The sequence below is a fragment of the Oncorhynchus gorbuscha genome, linkage group LG19, assembly GCF_021184085.1.
Source record: "Oncorhynchus gorbuscha isolate QuinsamMale2020 ecotype Even-year linkage group LG19, OgorEven_v1.0, whole genome shotgun sequence".
In the NCBI taxonomy this organism is placed as follows: domain Eukaryota; kingdom Metazoa; phylum Chordata; class Actinopteri; order Salmoniformes; family Salmonidae; genus Oncorhynchus; species Oncorhynchus gorbuscha.
The window spans coordinates 61,779,222-61,798,608 of NC_060191.1; the positions used below are offsets into that span (position 1 = coordinate 61,779,222).

Here is a 19,387-nt window from a genome sequence, read left to right on the forward strand (position 1 = left end):
AATTGACACACACACACGCAGTATATAGTTGGCCACGTCACATGGGCTACAGTTTCCATGTGCTACAGAAGTAATCTGTTATGATTAGAGTAGTTAAGTCTCCTCCCTTCTCCCCTGTAGGACTCTCTGGCCCTGGGGAAGACCGACGACGAGGCACTGAAACAGTTCCGCCAAAAGTTTGACGAGGCGCTGAGAGAGAGCTGGACCACCAAAGTCAACTGGATGGCCCACAACGTGGTCAAGGACAACCGCTCCTAGAACAGACAGACATCCTGAAGCTGGAGGGTTAAAGGTCAGGGGTTAGGAGGGTCTGAGGTCTATCCAGGGCTGGGACAACCGTGATTGAGCGGGCTAAGGTGTTGCTAAGGGGTGAAGACCAGACAGGACTGGACTTGGGGCCTTAAAGAAGGGAACCTAGAAGACCGTCTTAAACACACATGCTCTTACAGGCTTAAAATCCCCCTCCCTTTGCCTTTCCTCTGGCTTTTGAAGCTGCTGTGTGCCTCCAGCCAGTCCAGCAGTCCCATTGTCTCTCCCTGATCTTGTGACACATGTGGATTGTGGTTGCGTGTTTTGCACTCGCTCAGTGAGAGTCGGAGCCCAACACCTGAGGAATAGTGTGGTGTCCCCCCCCCCCCCCGTTGTAAATGGACTGCCCCCTTGGAGCCTGGACTAAACTAATGAGGAAGGGGACAGGGGTGGTTATCAGCAGGACTTCTGATCTGCCTCGTGTTGGACTTAAAGGGAGAGGTTGGGGTTTATCACACCCACTCCAGGCCGTGCACCAGACAGTTTGATTGACAGCACACGTAAAGACTGGGTGTGTAAAGACTGAGGACCAAAGCGGCTCACCCGCGTGTCTTTAAATGACACCAAAACGTGCACATGGCCAGAGGAAGTGGGTGTTATTGGACTTTTCCTCACGAGGCTCCAGTCCATCTTGAAAGTGTGCCTAAAAACTGGAACAGATTGTATCTTTTAGGTTTTTTTTTTCATGTTTTTATTTTATTGCCATTTAAGATTTAATTCTATCTAAGATGTTTAAGATGTATATGTGCCAGACTACTAGAGACAGAGTTGGAGAGAGAGACCCTCTGATCCTGTGGTCTTGAGAAAGAGTCAGTCACGACCAAATTCTCTGGACGCCTCCTCCCGACAGCTAAAGAAACGTTTATGTGAAGGTTTTTCCACTTTACGCACTCCGCTGTCCCCTCCTAGTAGCTCGCTAGTTATTTCTCTCACTGTAACCTTAACAGAACTGCGGGAAAGCAGTGCTCAGCAAGCTGGGGCAAAGAACACTGATTTGACGTGCATATGCTGTGCGCTCCACACTGAATACACCATCCTGGTGACATCCCGGTGGTTACCAATATTATAATATTTCTCATGAAGGCTGCTATCCTACTTGGAATAAAACAAACTCTAGGGAAAGATTTGGCAGAGTTCACATTCGTCAATTGATTTGGTGGTTTAGCTCTAGGGAAGAGGCATCCATGTGGGTGGGGTGGTTCAATTTGGTCACGCAGCTTCTGTCTTTGAGAAAAGGGGTGAATTAGACCATCAAACACTGGCACCATTTTGAAGAAAGGAGGGAGAGCGAGAGAGAGAGAGAGAGAGAGCTTAAAATGTTTCTAAAACTTTATTTTGTGTTCCTGCTTTGGAATGTGGATGTAACATTCCTGTGTTCCATTTTATCAAACCATGGTGGTTGTTGGGCAAACAGAACAGGCACAAAGGGTGAGTCCTCACCACACTACCCCATAGAGGTATTATCACTACCCCATAGAGATTCTGTCTTAGACAGACTTGCCTAAGGATGCCAGAACTACTCTTTCAAAGCACAAAACTGCTCACATGATAACCACAATGAAAGAACTCACTAAGAAATAACCGAAGCATGTAACTAAAATGCCTTTTAGGACCAAAACAAAAGAGAACTTTGTCGTTTTAGGTTTGTTTTTACTGTGTTTTTAATAATCTGTTCAAAAATCGAATGTTTGTGTGAAAAATGTCCTCTTTTTTTTTTACATCGGCTGAAATGGGCGGAGTTTTGGACCTGTGGGAGCGGTTTGCCAGCAGAAGGCGTAACACTGCGATTCAAAGCTACTTCCTGGGTTTGTCATGAGGGGCTCTTCCAGTATCTGTGTTTTGATTTTGTGCAATATCCGTATAGGAGTCTACATGATGTAAATGAACCCTTGGGCCCTGATGCCTGAGGCTATAATGGTTGTCACTGTGGGTTCATGTGTATTGCTGCTGTATTTCTCACTGCCAGCCTTCGTAAGTCTCTCAGACACTGAATATTGTCAAATGTACAGGCTTTTATGCTTTTGCAGTTTTTTGTTTTCATATGAGTTTTATTAAAGTTATTTTCCATCTAACTGCATTTTTCTTTTGTTATACGTTTATGTGTTTGCGTGGGTGCGACTGTGCGTGGGTGCGACTGTGCGTGGGTGCGACTGTGCGTGGGTGCGACTGTGCGTGGGTGCGACTGTGGGTGGGCGCGACTGTGCGTGGGCGCGACTGTGCGTGGGCGCGACTGTGCGTGGGCGCGACTGTGCGTGTGTGCGCCTTCAATCACTTCAGTGCCAGCGAGTCTGTGCATAAGATGTGGTATATTTGCGTAACAAATTGGCAGTGCACAAGGACGAGCACAGATTTGATCCCTGTGGCTATGGCACTGTGATGAATGCAGATTGATTCCAGGCCCAGAGAGCCTGCATTCTTTCCACTGTGGTTGTGTGAGTGAAGGAGGGAGAGCACAGTGGGGCTCTGCTGGAGGGGACCAACATGCCTCTCTACTGATGTCATGTGGTGATGTCATACATGGTGAAGTAGCCAATAACCCTTATTGCCAGGTTATGGATCCTGAATAGACCTTGTGGGTCAGCAGCTACCTGGATTCCATCTGGAGATGGCAGGTCACAGTGCTACGTAGCTGATAATACCTGCAAATGCCATGATTGATTGGTTGTTTCTCTGCGAAATGTGTCAGTGGGTATCTTGGCAACCTCCTATGAGCTGTCAAGTTGAACACAAGCTTGTTTTATCGGGTCAAGTTTTAACTGAAGGGGTCAAATGCATGTGTGAAAATGAAGTGATATAATTACATACAGCTTGCTCCAAGTCAGCAACACTCACTGACACAACTGCTACATGTGCTCATCTTTGATTGCAATGGTTAATTATGGAGCATTTATGGAATGATTACCATTGTATCATTTCCCCAGCACTCTAGCTTGGGTAATAGTTGTTTACTTCAAGAACTCTGAATTAAAAAGGGGAATGGGTGGGTGGATAGCCCCTCCCTCCCCTATTCAATTTTCTTCCTACACAATTGTTTGGCCCCTATTCTGTCTGCAGTTGAAATAACTAGTCTTTTATATTGCTTTGTTTTCAGTGGCACTGATGATGGCGGCCCACTCGCTCTGTTTGAATCTCCCTCCGGTACCATATCCACCTCATAACACAGCTGTAGGTCACTCTTGACGTCAGAGGGCCTTTATCTTTCTCCTATGTATCCAAAACTCAGGTGAATGACTGTCGTTGGAGCAGACCGTGTTGACCTCCGTGAATAGCAAACAGGTCATTGACGGCCTTAAACCCGGACATTAGTGAATGTAACAAGCCAGAGAAGAAGATACTGGGTGTCTAGTAATCACAAGCCATGAGAAGTGTGTTTGTGGCGTTTGGCCAGTGACTCACGCTTGCAATCAATTTCCTTTTCAATGTCCACCACCGTTGAATGGTAATGGGGTTAGAGCCCTCGTTCTTGGTTTCCTGGGTACGGAAGAGGCTTGTGGGATAAGAGGGTTTTCCTGCCTTCTGTAGATCTGTGTGCAACGTGTCTATTATGGTCTATGATAGTCAGAGACCTGGCAGTGTGGTGCCCGGACAACAACCTCTCCCTCATTGTCATCGAGTCAAAGGAGCTGATCATGGACTACAGGAAACGGATGGTTGAGCGCGCCCCCATCCAGGTAGGGCTGTAGTGGAGCGGGTTGAGAGCTTAAAAAAAGCTCTGACAAATTTAATTTAATCAGCTAATACCCTTATTGATACATGTGCAAGGGTATGCTCCACAAGTTGCAGTATTAGAAAATGAAGGGTATCTATTAGGCAGCAGGTAGCCTGGCGTGTAGGAGTGTTGGGCCAGTTACCGGAAGGTTGCTGGATCGAATCCAGGAGAAGCCCAGATAAAAATCTGTCGTTCTGCCCTTGTCCAGCAGTTAACCTCCCGGGGATGTCTATTAAGGCAGCCTCTGACTCACAGGAGTTGGGTTAAATACGGAAGACACGTTTTGGTTGAAAGCAGTCAGTTGTGCAATGGACTAGGTATCCCCTTTTCCCATTGCTATGGTATGACTTCCAGGAATGACCAGCAGAGGGAGCCATGGAAGCTACATCATGGCAAATCTAGTATGCATGTTCATAAATCATACATTACACCAATGCGCATGTCATAAACAGGACAGAGCATATTCTACATGTTCAGCTGATTTAACACTCTCTTAACTATGATCTTTTTATGTGGGTAATGGTTGTCACCTGCAGCTCCAGAAATGGAGTAATCAATCAGAAGTCCATTAAATCAATGAAACCTCTGAAGCCTGCAGTTATGCAGAATAGCAGAGATTGTGCAACCGCAATGTTGGTCCCATGTTTCATGAGCTGAAATCAAATATCCCAGAAATGTTCCATACACATGTATTTACATCCCTGTTAGTGAGCATTTCTCCTTTTGTCAAGTTAATCCATCCAGCTGACAGTTGTGGCATATCAAGAAGATGATTAAAAAGCATGATCATTACACAGGTGTACCTTGTGCTGGGGACAAAAGGCCACACTAAAATGTGCTATTTTGTCACACAACACAATGCCAAATATGTCTCAAGTTTTGAGAGAGCATGCAATTGGCATGCTGACTGCAGTAATGTTCACCAGAGCTGTTGCCAGAGAATTGAATGTTAATTTATCCACCATAAACCGTCTCCAACATTGTTTTAGAGAATTTGTCAGGAAGTCCAACCGGCCTCACAACCACAGACCATGTGTATGGAGTCGATTGATTTAGGATCCCCATTAGCCGACGTCAGTGGCAACTGCTAGTCTTACTGGGGTCCAAGACATTAGACAAAATACTTTAAAAACATTAATGTTTTTATCTATCCGTTACACATACATGTCAGTACATGCACACAAGTAGGACACATGTAGGCAAGCGGTTTGCTGATGTCAACATTGTGAACAGAGTGCCCATGGTGGTGGTGGGGTTATGTAAGGGCAGGCATAAGCTACGGACCACAACACAATTGCACTCTATCGATTGCAATTTGAATGCTCAGAGACAGCATGACGAGATGCTGAGTCCCATTGTCGTGCCATTTATCATGATAATGCACTGCCCCATGTCGCAAGGATCTGTACACAATTCCTTAAAACTGAAAATGTCAGTTCTCCATGGCCTGCAGACCTGTCACCCATTGAGCATTCTTGGAATGCTCTGGATCGACGTGTACGACACGGCGTGTTCCAATTCCCGTCAATATCCAGAAACTTTCCACAGCCATTGAAGAGGAATGGGACAACATTCCACAGACAATCAACAGCCTGATCAACTCTATGAGAAGGAAATGTTGAGCTGCGTAAGGCACATGTGGTCACACCAGACACTGACTTTCTGATCCACAACGATATTTGTATTTTTTTAGGTATCTGTGACCAGTGTATTCAGACCCCTTGACTTTATCCACATTTTGTTTACATTACAACCTTATTATCAAATGGATTAAATAAAAGCAATCCTCATTAATCTACACATAATACCTCACAATGACAAAGCGAAAACAGGTTTAAACATTTTAAGTGTATTACAAATAAAAAGCATACCTTATTTAGTATTCAGACCATTTGATATGAGACTCAAAATTGAGCTCAGGTGCATCGTGTTTCCATTGATCATCCTTGAGATGTTTCTACAACTTGATAGGAGTCCACCTGTGGTAAATTCAATTGATTGGAAATTATTTGGAAAGGCACACGTCTGTCTATATAAGGTCCCGCAGTTGACAGTGCATGTCAGGGCAAAAACCAAGCCATGAGGTCGAAGTAATTGTCCGTAGAACTCCGAGACAGGATTGTGTCGAGGCACAGATCTGGGGATGGGTACCAAAAAAAATCTGGAGCATTAAAAGTCCCCAAGAACACAGTGGCCTCCATCATTCTCAAATGGAAGAAGTTTGGAATCACCAAGATTCTCCTAGAGCTGGCTGCCTGGTGAAACTGAGCAATCAGGGGAGAAGGGCCTTGGTCAGGGAGGTGACCAAGAACCCGATGGTCACTCTGACAGAGCTCTAGAGTTCCTCTGTGGAGATGGGAGAACCTTCCAGAAGGACAACCATATCTGCAGCACTCTACCAATCAGGCCTTTATGGTAGAGTGGCCAGACAGAAACCACTCTTCAGTAAAAGGCACATGACAACCTGCTTGGAGTTTGCCAAAAGGCACCTAAAGTACTCTCAGAACATGAGAAACAAGATTCTCTAGTCTGATGAAACCAAGATTGAACTCTTTAGCCTGAATGCCAAGCATAACGTCTGGAGGAAACCAGGCACCATCCCGACAGTGAAACATGGTGGTGGCAGCATCATGCTGTGGGGATGTCTTTCAGAGGCAGGGACTGGGAGACTAGTCGAGGGGAAGCTGAACAGCGCAAAGTACAGAGATCTTAAATAAAAACCCGCTTCAGAGTGCTCAGGACCTCAGACTGTAGCGAAGGTTCACCTTCCAACAGGACAATGACCCTAAGCAAACAGTCAAGACGATGCAGGAGTGGCTTTGGGACAAGTCTTTGAATGTCCTTGAGTGGCCCAGACAGAGCCCGGACTTGAACCCGGACTACGCTCCCCATCCAACTTGACAGAGCTTGAGAGGATCTGCAGAGAAGAATGGAGAAACTCCCTAAATACAGGTGTGCAAAGCTTGTAGCATCATACCCAAGAAGACTTGTGGCTGTAATCACTGCCAAAGGTGCTTCAACAAAGTACAGAGTAAAGGATCTGAATACGTTTGCAAATGTGATATCGTTATTTTTTTTCATACTTTTGCAAAAAATGCTTTTTTTTTAAACATTTTGATTTGTTGTTATGGGGTATTGTGTGTAGATTTTTAAAAAAAAATGTTTTAATCAATTTTAGAATGAGGCTGTAACAACAAAATGTGGAAAGAGTCAAGTGGTCTGAATACTTTCAGAAAGCACTGTATCTGTATTCCCAGTCATGTGAAAATGTGTATTTATTTAAATTGACTGATTTTCGTATATGAACAGTAACTCTGTAAAATGTTGTGTTATATTTCTGTTCAGTATATATAATTTTAGCAATCATTTCTGTAGCATATGGACATTTCTTAATCATATTTCCATAAATGTTCCAATGGTTAAATGAATACAGATCTGAGATCAATACAATACTTAGTACAGTAATATTGTGTTGCGTTTTAAATGGAGAGGATTTCTGTTCTGTCACTTAGTACTTCTGCTGGTAAGACACTGAAAAACAGCTTCTATCTCAAGGCCATCAGACTGTTAAATCAAAATCAAATAATTGTATTTGTCACATACACATGGTTAGCAGATGTTAATGTGAGTGTAGCGAAATGCTTGTGCTTCTAGTTCCGACAATGCAGTAATAACCAACGAGTAATCTAACCTAACAATTCCACAACTACTACCTTATACACACAAGTGTAAAGGGATAAAGAATATGTACATAGATATATGAATGAGTGATGGTACAGAATGGCATAGGCAAGATGCAGTAGATGGTATCGAGTACAGTATACATATGAGATGAGTAATGTAGGGTATGTAAACATTATATTAAGTGGTATTGTTTAAAGTGGCTAGTGATACATTTTTTACATCAATTTCCATTATTGAAGTGAGCTCGAGTTGAGTCAGTATGTTGGCAGCAGCCACTCAATGTTAGTGGTGGCTGTTTAACAGTCTGATGGCCTTGAGATAGAAGCTGTTTTTCAGTCTCTCGGCCCCTGCTTTGATGCACCCGTACTGACCTCGCCTTCTGGATGATAGCGGGGTGAACAGGCAGTGGCTCGGGTGGTTGTTGTCCTTGATGATCTTTATGGCCTTCCTGTGACCATCGGGTGGTGTAGGTGTCCTGGAGGGCAGGTAGTTTGCCCCCGGTGATTGCTTTGTGCAGACCTCACTACCCTCTGGAGAGCCTTACGGTCGTGGGCGGAGCAGTTGCTGTACAAGGCGGTGATACAGCCCGACAGGATGCTCTCGATTGTGCATCACTAGCACAGAGGCTGCTGCCTACATACAGACTTGAAATCATTGGCCACCTTAAATGGATCACTAGTCACTTTAATTATTCCACTTTAATAATGTTTACATATCTTGCATTACTCATCTCATATATACTGTATTCTATATTATCTATTGCATCTTAGCCTATGCGCTCTGACATTGCTCATCCATATAAATATATATACTTTTTCCATTCCTTTACTTAGATGTGTGTGTATTAGGTATTTGTTGTGGAATTGTTAGATGTTACTTGTTAGATATTGCTGCACTGTAGGAACAAGAAGCACAAGCATTTCGCTACACTTGCAATAACATCAGCTAACCATGTGTATGTAACCAATACATTTGATTTGATAAGGATAAGTGTCATAGTGTGTATTTTATTTGTGATGGACAGAGTTCTTCTGTTGAACTGCAGGTTGTGATGATACAGGCAGGGAAGAAATGTCATATAAGTGGTCACAATTTTTCTATTTTAAAGAACTCAGTCTGGGTCTCAACTTGCTGTTGCCAGTTAGAATAATAGAATACACAAGGTGCAATTTCGAGATTTGGTTGTGCGTCAGCAGTTGTTCTCTTATGTCCAGTCACTGACCGTCACTCAATTAGCCCATGTCAGCAAAAAATATGTAGATTGTTAAATTAGTCTAGTCAGCTATCTAAATGTATAATCCTGACCTCTTAAGGTGCTCCCATTGACTTTGGTAGTCCCTCTAACCCAGATGTCATACTAACATGCCATAAGTCATTGTAAAATGTGTAGAATTGCAGGAAATTAGCTTAAAACTGCAAAAAAAAGATCTCCACTATGGCAAGAAATGTAGAATTGCACGGTATTGGCTGTAAAACTGCAAATGTTTCTCTCCTCCGCATGGCAAAAAGTGTAGAATTAAATAAAACTTGCTTTAAAACTGCAGAGGAGTACCACTAAAATATTTTGAGTTTATTTTATTTTTACAGGGACGGTGCACATTAATCAACGTTTCAGTAAAAGTGTCGGTTTTAGCCAGCCGGCTAATTTTCAACCGTAGTCCCTGGGCAGGTTATTAAAAACAATTACAATATAGACAATCATTGAGCAGTGAGCACACGCAGAGCAACATAGGACAAGCAAGACATAGCATACAGACAGAGCAACATAGGACAAGCAAGACATAGCATACAGACAGAGCAACATAGGACAAGTAAGACGTAGCATACAGACAGAGAAACATAGAACAAAAAGCAGCAAGACAAAATACATAAAAGCAACAAAGTGTTTCCCCACCTCACAAGCTACAGACAACAGACAACATGGAAAGCGGCAACACACAGCTAGGGACCATGTTCACAAATCTGATTGACCTTTAGCCATGTCTTCATGCATTTTGTGAAAGTGTGAAATGTGGTGCAGTTATGTGTGTCTGATGGCAGTGTATTCCAGACATGGGAAGCTCCCACAAAGGAAGCGGATTTACTAAAGGTGCTTTTCCTTAAGGGAACCTATACAGTCACCTCTCATAGCAGACCTTGTGGATCTGCTGCCATATGTTTGGGTTTTCTGTAACAAAAACACAGTGGAGGGGGAGCCAGGCCATTTAGGATCTTGAATACAAGACATGCGTCGGTGTATTGCACAAGATTTTCCCAACTCAGGAGCTCATGCTTTCTGAGGATGTAACAGTGATGATGGCTATTGGGCTTCCTATCAAGCACTTTGAGAGCCTGTTTGTAGACAGACTGAATAGGTTTTAATGTTGTACAGCAAGCTTGGGCCCAACTAGTCAAGTAGTATGTTAAGTGGAGGAGTATCATAGATTTGAAGTACAGTTTTGCTACCTCTGTAGTCAAACAATTTCATATAAATCGGAAATTAGCTAGGTTGAATTTGGTTATCTGAATTACCTTTTTCACCTGCTTTTTAAAAGAGAGGTTTGAATCAAGTATGATGCCAAGGTACTTAAAATCAGATACCACCTGGAGCTTCTCCCCTGACACATAGACATCTGGCTCAGTAGCATCTGTTGCCCTCTGTGAAGAACATGCAAAAAGTTTTCACATTGAGATGCAAACATGAGTCACTGAGCCACTTTGTAACCTGGACCATTACAGTAGTGAGTTCTTGTGCAGCTTGTTGTTTGCTCTTTGCATGCACATATATCACTGTATCATCTGCATACATTTGAACTTCAGATCCAGTACAGACAGAAGGCAGATCATTAAATGTACAGGCTGAACAGGAGGGGCCCCTGTATTGACCCTTGGGGCACGCCCACATCATAGCTAAGAGTGGGCGACAGCTCATTGCTCACTCTGACACACCGAGTTCTGCCTTCAAGGTATGATTTCATCCATCAAGGCATCGGAGGAAAAGTTGAACTTGGACAATTTTGTGATGAGAATCTCATGGTTAACAGTATCAAAAGCCTTCCTTAGGTCCAGAAACCCAACAAAGCCCCCTTTGTCCATCTTGGGCTTCACATTTTCCAGAAGAAAGCAGTTGTCTGTTTCTGTGGAGTGTTTTGCTCTGACTAAACTGCATGGAGTGTAATGTGAAGGAGCTGTTGTTGAGGTGGGCAATCAGTTGTTCTGCTACACACTTTTCAACAACCTTTGACACCACAGGTAGTATACTAATGGGCCTGTAGTTACTCACGTCAGCAGGGTCACCCGATTTAAAGATGGACGTTAATTATGGCCGACTTCCATACCCTTGGAAACACCCCGAGACCAATAGATGTGTTGGTGACCTTAGTAATGTGGCCAATGAGTGACTCTTTGTAGTTTAAGAAAGGTAGAGTCCAGCCCAAACACATCTTTGGCTTTAGAGTTCTTTAGTGAGCTAATCACCTTGTTCACCTTTGACTCAGAAACGTCCCTGATGAAGACAGGTTGAGTGTATTTACTAGAAATCCAGTGAAGGGATTCTGTGTCAGTACCCTGACAGGGTCAATAAAGTAGGAATTGAAGGATATTGCTATTTCGACTGCATCCTGTGTTAGTTTGTTATTCAACATGATTACTAGTCTTTTTGCAGTGTTACTATGGTCTTTCCCTGTTAACTTTTTTAGATTCTCCCAGATCAATTTAGAATTTCTAATTCTAATTTCTTTGCTTCACCAATTATGTTAATAAAAAACGTTTGCCTTGGCCTGTCTGATTTCTTTCATCACCTTATTTCTCAACATAGTAAACCTACGTCTGTCATGCTCTAATATGGATCTTAGGGCTATTTTTAGAGAATCTCGTTCTTTCATAAATTTCCATATTTCTCCGTTTAGCCAAGGAAGAGGGCTCTTTTGGCCAGGTTTAGATTTGATTTTCTTTAGGAAACCATTTATTGTAGTCTGTATTGTGGATAGAAAAACTTGACTACCAGTTTCCATGTCTGTATAGGACAAGAGATCATTCCAGTTAATTCCCTTAATTGTGTTTTCAAAATAGTTGAATTCACTCTTAGCTATTCTTAGTTGATCCGGCTTTCTAACAGTAGAGAGGTTTAACCTGCTCTTAGACAGCTTTCTGTCTATAAGTGTCAGATTATGATCAGATAGCCCAGTAACCATATTGAATGATTTAGTCACTCTCTCTGGTTTATTACTGAACACCAAATCAATCTGTGTTTTAGAGCAACAAGTCACCCTGGTTGGCCCTTTAACTAGCAGTGTAAGGTCAAAGGTATTAGTGATCCGTTTGAGGGTTTTCCTACAACACTTGTCTTCATAATTAATGTTAAAATCTCCCATTAAGATGACCTCTTTCCCAAAGTCACATTCCCTAAGCACTGATCAAAAAACACACTTTTGGTGGAAGGTGGCCTATACATTCCAATAAGGGTAAAAGACATTTGGGTCGACAGTGTAACGTTCAGGCCAATACATTCTAGTTCATTATCACATGACCACTCAATTTGTTTACATCGGATATGTTCTTTAATGTAAATCATCACACCCTCCTCTTCCTTTAATCCTGTCTCTCCTGAAGACATTGTAGCCAATCACAATCAAAGCAGCATATGGAGAGGTTTTATGGAGCCGTGCCTCTGAGAGGCAGAGGAAGTGAAGGTTGGAGACTGTGAGTAGATGTTGAATTTGATCACTTTTTGGAATGACACTACGAATTTTGACATTACATGGTGAGTCAACGCAGAACATTTCAAGAACTTTGAAAGTTTCTTCAAGTGTAGTCGCAAAAACCATCAATCGCTGTGATGAAACTGGCTCTCATGAGAACCGCCACAGGAAAGGAAGACCCAGAGTTACCTCTGCTGCAGAGGATAAGTTCATTAGAGTTATCAGCCTCAGAAATTGCAGCCCAGATAAATGCTTCACAGAGTTCAATTTAACAGACACATCTCAACATCAACTATTCAGAGGAGACTCAGGCCTTCATGGTCGAATTGCTGCAAAGAAACCACTACTTAAGTACACCAATAAGTAGAAGAGACTAGCTTGGGCAAAGAAACATGAGCAATGGCCATTAAACCAGTGTAAATCTGTCCTTTGGTGTGATGAGTCCAAATTTGCTTTTTTTTTGGTTTCCAACCGCTGTGATGTGTGGTTCTCACCGTAAAGCATGGAGGAGGATGGTGTGATGGTGTGGGGGTGCTTTGCTGGTGACACTGTCAGGGATTTATTTTGAATTCAAGGCGCACTTAACCAGCATGGCTACCACAGCATTCTGCAGCGATACGCCACCCATCTGGTTTGGGCTTAGTGGGACTATTATTTGTTTTTCAACAGGACAATGACCCAACACACCTCCAGGCTGTGTAAGGGCTATTTGACCAAGAAGGGGAGCGATGGAGTGCTGCATCAGATGACCTGGCCTCCACAATCACCTGAAGTCAACCCAATTTAGATGTTTTGGGATGAGTTGGACCGCATAGTGAAGGAAAAGCAGCCAACAAGTGATCAGCACATGTGGGAAGTCTTTAAAGACAGTTGGAAAAGCATTCCAGGTGAAGCTAGTTGAGAGAATGCCAAAAGTGTGCAAAGCTGTCATCAAGGCAAAGGGTGGCTACTTTGAAGCATCTGAAATATGTTGATTTGTTTAACTTTTTTTGGTTACTACATGATTCCATATGTGTTATTTCATGGTTTTGACGTCTTCACTATTATTCTACAATGTAGAAAATAGTCCAAATAAAGAAAAGTCCTTGAATGAGAAGGTGAGTCCAAACGTTTGACTGGTACTGTAGGTCCTGGATTTCAGGAAGCTTGGCCCCAGTGATGTACTGGGCTGTTCAGCCCTTCTTTCTTATAATCCATGATCAGCTAAATTGTCTTGCTCACATTGAGGGAGAGGTTGTTGTCCTGGCACCACACTCCCAGGTCTCTGACCTCCTTACAATAGGTTTCCTCATCCTTGTCAGGGATCAGGCCTACCACTGTTGTGTTGTCAGCAAACTTAATGATGGTGTTGGAGTCATGCTTGGCCACACAATTGTGTGTTAACAGGGTGTGCAGGAGGGGACTCTGCATACACCCCTGAGGGGCCCCATTGTTGAGGATCAGCGTGGCAGATGTGTTGTTGCCTCCCCTTACCACCTGGAGGCGTTCCGTCAAGGATCCAGTTGCAGAGGGAGGTGTTTAGTCCGAGGGTCCTTAGCTTAGTGATGAACTTTGTGGGTACTATGGTGTTGAACACTGAGCTGTAGTCAATGAACAACATTCTCACATAGGTGTTCCTTTTGTCCAGGTGTGAAAGGGCAGTGTGGAGTGCAATTGACATTGCGTCATCTGTGGATCTGTTGGGGCGGTATGCGAATTGGAGTGGGTCTACGGTTTACGGCATCATGGTGTTGATGTGAGCCATGACCAGCCTTTCAAAGCACTTCATGGCTACCAACGTGAGTTTTACTGTGCGGTAATCATTTAAGCAGGTTACCATCGCTATCTTGGGCAAAGGGACTATGGTGGTCTGTTTGAAAATGTCAGTGAAGACACTTGACAGCTGGTCTGCGCGTGCTTTGAGTACATGTCCTGCTAATCCGTTTGGCCCCATGGCTTTGTGAATGTTAACCTTTTTAAAGGTCTTGCTCACATCGGCTACGGAGAGTGTGATCACGCAGTCGTCCGGAACAGCTGGTGCTCTCATGCATGCTTCAGTGTTGCTGGCCTCAAAGCGAGCATTAAAGGCATTTAGCTCATCTGGTAGGCTCGCATCACTAGGCAGCTCGTGGCTAGGATTCCCTTTGTAGTCCATAATAGTTTTCAAGCCCTTCCAAATCCGACCAGCGTCAGAGCCGATGCAGTAGGATTCAATCTTTGCCCTGGCGCTTTGCCTGTTTGATGGTTCGTATGAGAGCATATTGGGATTTCTTATAAGCATCCGAATTAGAGTCCAGCTCCTTGAAAGCTGCAGCTCTAGACATTAGCTCGGTACGGATGTTGCCTGTAATGTTGCCTTTAATGTTTAAGGACTCTTGAAAGATTAGTCCAAATTAGGACAAAAAAGAGATCCTAATAAAATCACATCTGTGTGTTTCTATAACAACACTCTCTTGTCCTCCTACAGCCGGTCCACAACATGGGCTCCCGTGGTTACGGTAGCCATGGCAGCAACGGTTCCCACTGGAATGGGAAAACTATTGAGAACAGGAATGTGGTTGATGAACCAGGAAAATCCATACCGGTGAGTTGGTACCACTCTCTGCATTTCTTCTAGTTGTCTTCAGTATTCTAAATCATTGTCTTGTTATTTTCTCGGCTAGATCACTTACTCTATCTCCCCCACTCAAACCATCTCTCTCTCTCTCTCTCTCGATCTTACAGAGGACATTCCAGGAGATCTGTAAAAGGGTCCACATGTTGAAGAGTCAGACCAGCAGATCTACTTTCCCTCTCCCTCCAAATCTGAATCCAGGAAAACCACAGACAGTAAGTGGTGTTTGTGTGTGTTGGGAAATATTGACATTTTTTGAGTTTGTAAATGTGTGTGTGTGTGTCTGTGAGAGTGTGTGTTTGCTAACAGATGCATCTCCAGCAGGAGCACAGCAGCATAAGAGTCCTGTGACGTTTCTGAAGGACTCAGCGGTGCCACCTCTGCTTGTCAAGGACATTACTGCTACTGCTGCTGCCAGTGTGGAGAAGCTCACCTGTTCTGACCAGACTGTCTACTCCTACCAGCAGATCAGCTGTCTGGACAGTGTCATCAGGTATCTGGAGAGCTGCATTATCCCCGTCACGGTGAAGAGGATGTACCAGTTCTCCTCCTACACCGCATTCTCCATGCATGCTTCACGGTGGGAACTACACATGCATAGATCCTCTGTTCACCTACTCTGCGTCTCACAAAGACACGGCAGTCTCAAATTTGGACTCATCAGAAGTGACTATAGATAATAACAGAGACTAGCAGCATTGTAAAAAGAGGGGGGGGGGCAGGAAATTGAAATTGAAATGCCATTTGATTAAATGTTCAGGAGTCTTATGTCTTGGGGGTAGAAGCTGTTTAGGAGCCTCTTGGACCTAGACTTGGCGCTCTGGTACCGTTTGCCATGTGGTAGCAGAGAGAATAGTCTATGACTAGGGTGGCTGGAGTCTAGCCATTTTTAGGGCCTACCTCTGACACCGCTTGGTATAGAAGTCCTGGATGGCAGGAAGCTTGGTCCCAGTGATTTAAAAAAAAAAAAAAAAAACTTTATTTAACCAGGTAGGCCAGTTGAGAACAAGTTCTCATTTACAACTGCGACCTGGTCAAGATAAAGCAAAGCAGTGCGACAAAAACAACAACACAGAGTTACACATAAACAAACATACAGTCAATAACACAATAGAAAAATATATGTACAGTGTGTGCAAACGTAGAGAGTAGGGAGGTAAGGCAATAAATAGGCCGTAAAGGAAAAATAATTACAATTTAGCAAATTAACACTGGAGTGATAGATGTGCAGATGATGATGTGCATGTAGAGATACTGGGGTGCAAAAGAGCAAGAGGATAAGTAATCATATGGGGATGAAGTAGTTGGGTGTACTATTTACATATTGGTTGTGTACAGGTCCAGTGATCGGTAAGCTGCTCTGACAGCTGATGCTTAAAGTTAGAGAGGGAGATATAAGACTCCAGCTTCAGTGATTTTTGCAATTCTTCCAGTCATTGGCAGTAGAGAACTGGAAAAAAAGGCGACCAAAGTAAGTGTTGGCATTTGGGGATGACCAGTGAAATATACCTACTGGAGCGTGTGCTACGGATGGATGTTGCTATGGTGACCAGTGAGCTGAGGTTAGGTGGGGCTTTACCTAGCTTATACTTATAGATGACCTGGAGCCAGTGAGTTTGGCGACAAATATGTAGTGAGGGCCAGCCAATGAGAGCATACAGGTCGCAGTGGTGGGATGGCACTGTGATAGACTACATCCAGTTTGCTGAGTAGAGTGTTGGTTGTGCCCAACTATATATTCTCTCCAAGCCCCTCAGATGGCTCACACTACCCAGCAGCCCTTCCAAACCACCTACTCTATCCAGCTGCCTTTCCCAGCACAGACGGCCTACACTACCCAGCAGGCCTTCCCATCCCAGCCCTCCTTCCCAGTGCAGGCTCAGTTTGTCCCCCAGGCTTCCTACCCCACCCAAGCCTTCCCCTTCGGCCTGCCTTCCGAGCCCCCCAAAGCACTGGCCATGGAGACCGGAGAGTGTCCCTCTCCTCCACCCCTTCCTCCACTGGACTGTTTGTCTGGCTGCAGCTCGCCCCTGCAGCTCAACCTGCTGCAGCTAGAGGACAACATGGCACCCCCTAGTGGAGCAGTACAGCAGCACTGTACTGCAGTGTTTTCACTGTGAGAACTCTTCCTGTGACCAGCTGGACATCCTGCTGCATGATGAGACCGACTCATCCTCTGGCTCCGGTTCTGGATCTGGGTGTAGATCTTGGTCCTGCTCTGGTGACAGGGGAACATCAAGCAGTGCCTCTGGTAGGAGGAATGGTTAGCACAAACACAGCAGTCATCCGTACCTCACCTTGCCCAACCAAACTGCACACTGTGTCTCTCTCAAACTCTCAACCTCACATTACCTCACATTATCCCTCTGTCTCAAGGCTCATGCCTTTAAATATTCCTCTTGTCTTTAGGGAGCAATGACACCTGCAAGTACTATGGCCGTGTGGACCCCCTGGAGAATGACCCCAAGGCTAAGGCCAGAGAGAGAGTGAAGGCTGAATCCGAGGCTGGAGCCAAGTCCATAGTCAAGGCCAGGGGAGGGGGATGGAGAACACTTAATCGAGTATGCCCACCAGGAACCCCTTTGGCTGCTCATGGCCAACGCTGACGAGAACATCATGATGACCTAATGCTTTCCTAATTGACTGTGTATATTGGTTCCTAACTTCCCTGAAATGTTGCATATTGTGGGGACTATACGATGCTGGTGCAGTACAGGTGTTTTTGTGTTGGTCAAGGGCAGTCAAGTCTGGAGTGAACCAAGGTCTATATCTGTTCTGAGTTCTACATTTTTTTGAAAGGGGCATGCTTATTTAAGATGGTGAGGAAAACACTTTTGAAGAACAACCAAGAATTCACTACTGACGGAATGAGGTCAATATCCTTCCAAGATACCCTGGCCAGATCGATTAGAAAGGCCTGCTCGCTAAAGTGTTTTAGGGAGCGTTTGACAGTGATGAGGGGTGGTCGTTTGACCGCGGACCCATAACAGACGCAGGCAACGAGGCAGTGATCGCTGAGATCCCGGTTGAAAACAGCAGAAATGTATTTAGAGGGCAAGTTGGTCATGATGATATCTGAGGGAGCCCATGTTTACGGATTTGGGGTTGTACCTGGTAGGTTCCTTGGTAATTTGTGAGAGATTGAGGGCATCTAGCTTAGATTGTAGGACCGCCGGGGTGTTAAACTGAGTTGAGATCTTTCTGCTGTAAAGTTATGAATCTTGTTGCTCCTTGCATCTGTCCATCATCGCAACAGTGAGCTGGTCCATTTTTAGCCCAGTGGGCCTGTCTAACCTGGGTGTTTTTCCTCAACATTTTCATTATCTGGCAAAAAATTGGGTCCTCAATAGAAAAAAATGTGCCTGTGTGGGGGCTTCGCAGGAAAAATTTGTTAGAAAAGGCCAGGGGTCCCAATCCGCCCCTGGCAGTCATACTTGAACAACATTGACAATCAGACAGTATAAATATATACTTACTACAGATGTTTTATTTTTCTTTCAAACAAAGCCAAATCAATTAATTCACCCAGACTCTGCAGTCTCACTGTCTTGCATATATAAGGTACTGCAGGTTGATCCTCATAAGTAATCAAAGTTACACCATTCTCTTTTTCAATTTGTGAATGTCCTGTGTAACAGGCTGTGAATGTATAGTCTATATGTCTTCAGGTTTTACCTATATGAGATTATGTGGACTTGGCTTAGACAATGGACAGTCACCTACATAGTTATGTTGGTTTGAAGGAATGGATGCCATTTTAAACTAGTCATTTATTGTTTTTTCCAAGAGTAGGCAGCTCAGTGGAGCAACAATATTTATAAAACTGAGTTCCTAAACCTCTGCATTGTTAGTTAGCATATTTCCTATGGATACATGCACAGTGCAAATACTGTAATTTTCTCTCTTTTTTCATGTATAAATTTGAAATGTTGTTGTAAACCTTTACGTGTAAGTAATAGGGAGACTGTATTTTCCTCCGTGCTATTAATGGGAGGTGTGACGCCAGCACTGAATAAACAGGATATTGGAACCAAACCAGCTCTATATACAGTGAACAGGGATCCATGTCAATGCTGCTGGACATAAACCATATAGCAACTTGGGTTATGAATGCATAGGAAACTGCCTGGAACAATAGCATTATCAAATCACATTTTATTTGTCACGTGCTGAATACAACAGGTACTTTACCATGATATGCTTACTCACGAGCTCTTTCCCAACCATGTAGAGTTGAAAAGTAATAAAAGAACAACAACAAAAGGAAATGGTAACACAATAACAAGGTTATATACAAGGAGTACCGGTACAGAGTCAATGTGCAAGGGTGCAGGGTAGTTGAGGTAATATGTAGATGAAGGTAGGGGTAAAAGTGACTAGGCAATCGGCATCAGCGTGTGTGTGCGTATCTAT

At 43.8% G+C, this 19,387-nt stretch overlaps 2 protein-coding genes across 2 annotated transcripts in view; both read left to right on the forward strand.

Moving 5' to 3' along the window:
* Nucleotides 1-2,378, forward strand: part of LOC124005461 (phosphatidylinositol 4,5-bisphosphate 3-kinase catalytic subunit beta isoform-like) — a 96,009-nt gene extending 93,631 nt beyond the window's left edge. Inside the window, exon 24 of the mRNA XM_046314749.1 lies at nucleotides 121-2,378. Coding sequence (XP_046170705.1) covers nucleotides 121-258 — 138 coding nt within the window. The 3' untranslated portion in view covers nucleotides 259-2,378. The remainder of the gene's footprint in view (nucleotides 1-120) is intronic.
* On the forward strand, nucleotides 2,039-16,328 carry LOC124004944 (period circadian protein homolog 2-like). Its single transcript, XM_046313749.1, has 5 exons — nucleotides 2,039-2,114; nucleotides 9,093-9,120; nucleotides 14,812-14,944; nucleotides 15,265-15,554; nucleotides 16,313-16,328. Exons 1-5 carry the CDS (start codon nucleotides 2,039-2,041, stop codon nucleotides 16,326-16,328), a joined length of 543 nt encoding a protein of 180 aa, XP_046169705.1.
* Nucleotides 16,329-19,387: the final 3,059 nt, after the last annotated feature.

What these genes read in the sequence shown, in the direction of transcription:
- LOC124004944 (XM_046313749.1), top strand. Translation starts at nt 2,039, where the DNA reads ATGGGCGGAGTTTTGGACCTGTGGGAGCGGTTTGCCAGCAGAAGGCGT. An exon ending in GATTCAAAGCTACTTCCTGG is followed by an intron (nt 2,115 to 9,092) that starts GTTTGTCATGAG and finishes TAAAATGTGTAG; the next exon opens with AATTGCAGGAAATTAGCTTA. An exon ending in AACCAGGAAAATCCATACCG is followed by an intron (nt 14,945 to 15,264) that starts GTGAGTTGGTAC and finishes TGTGTCTGTGAG; the next exon opens with AGTGTGTGTTTGCTAACAGA.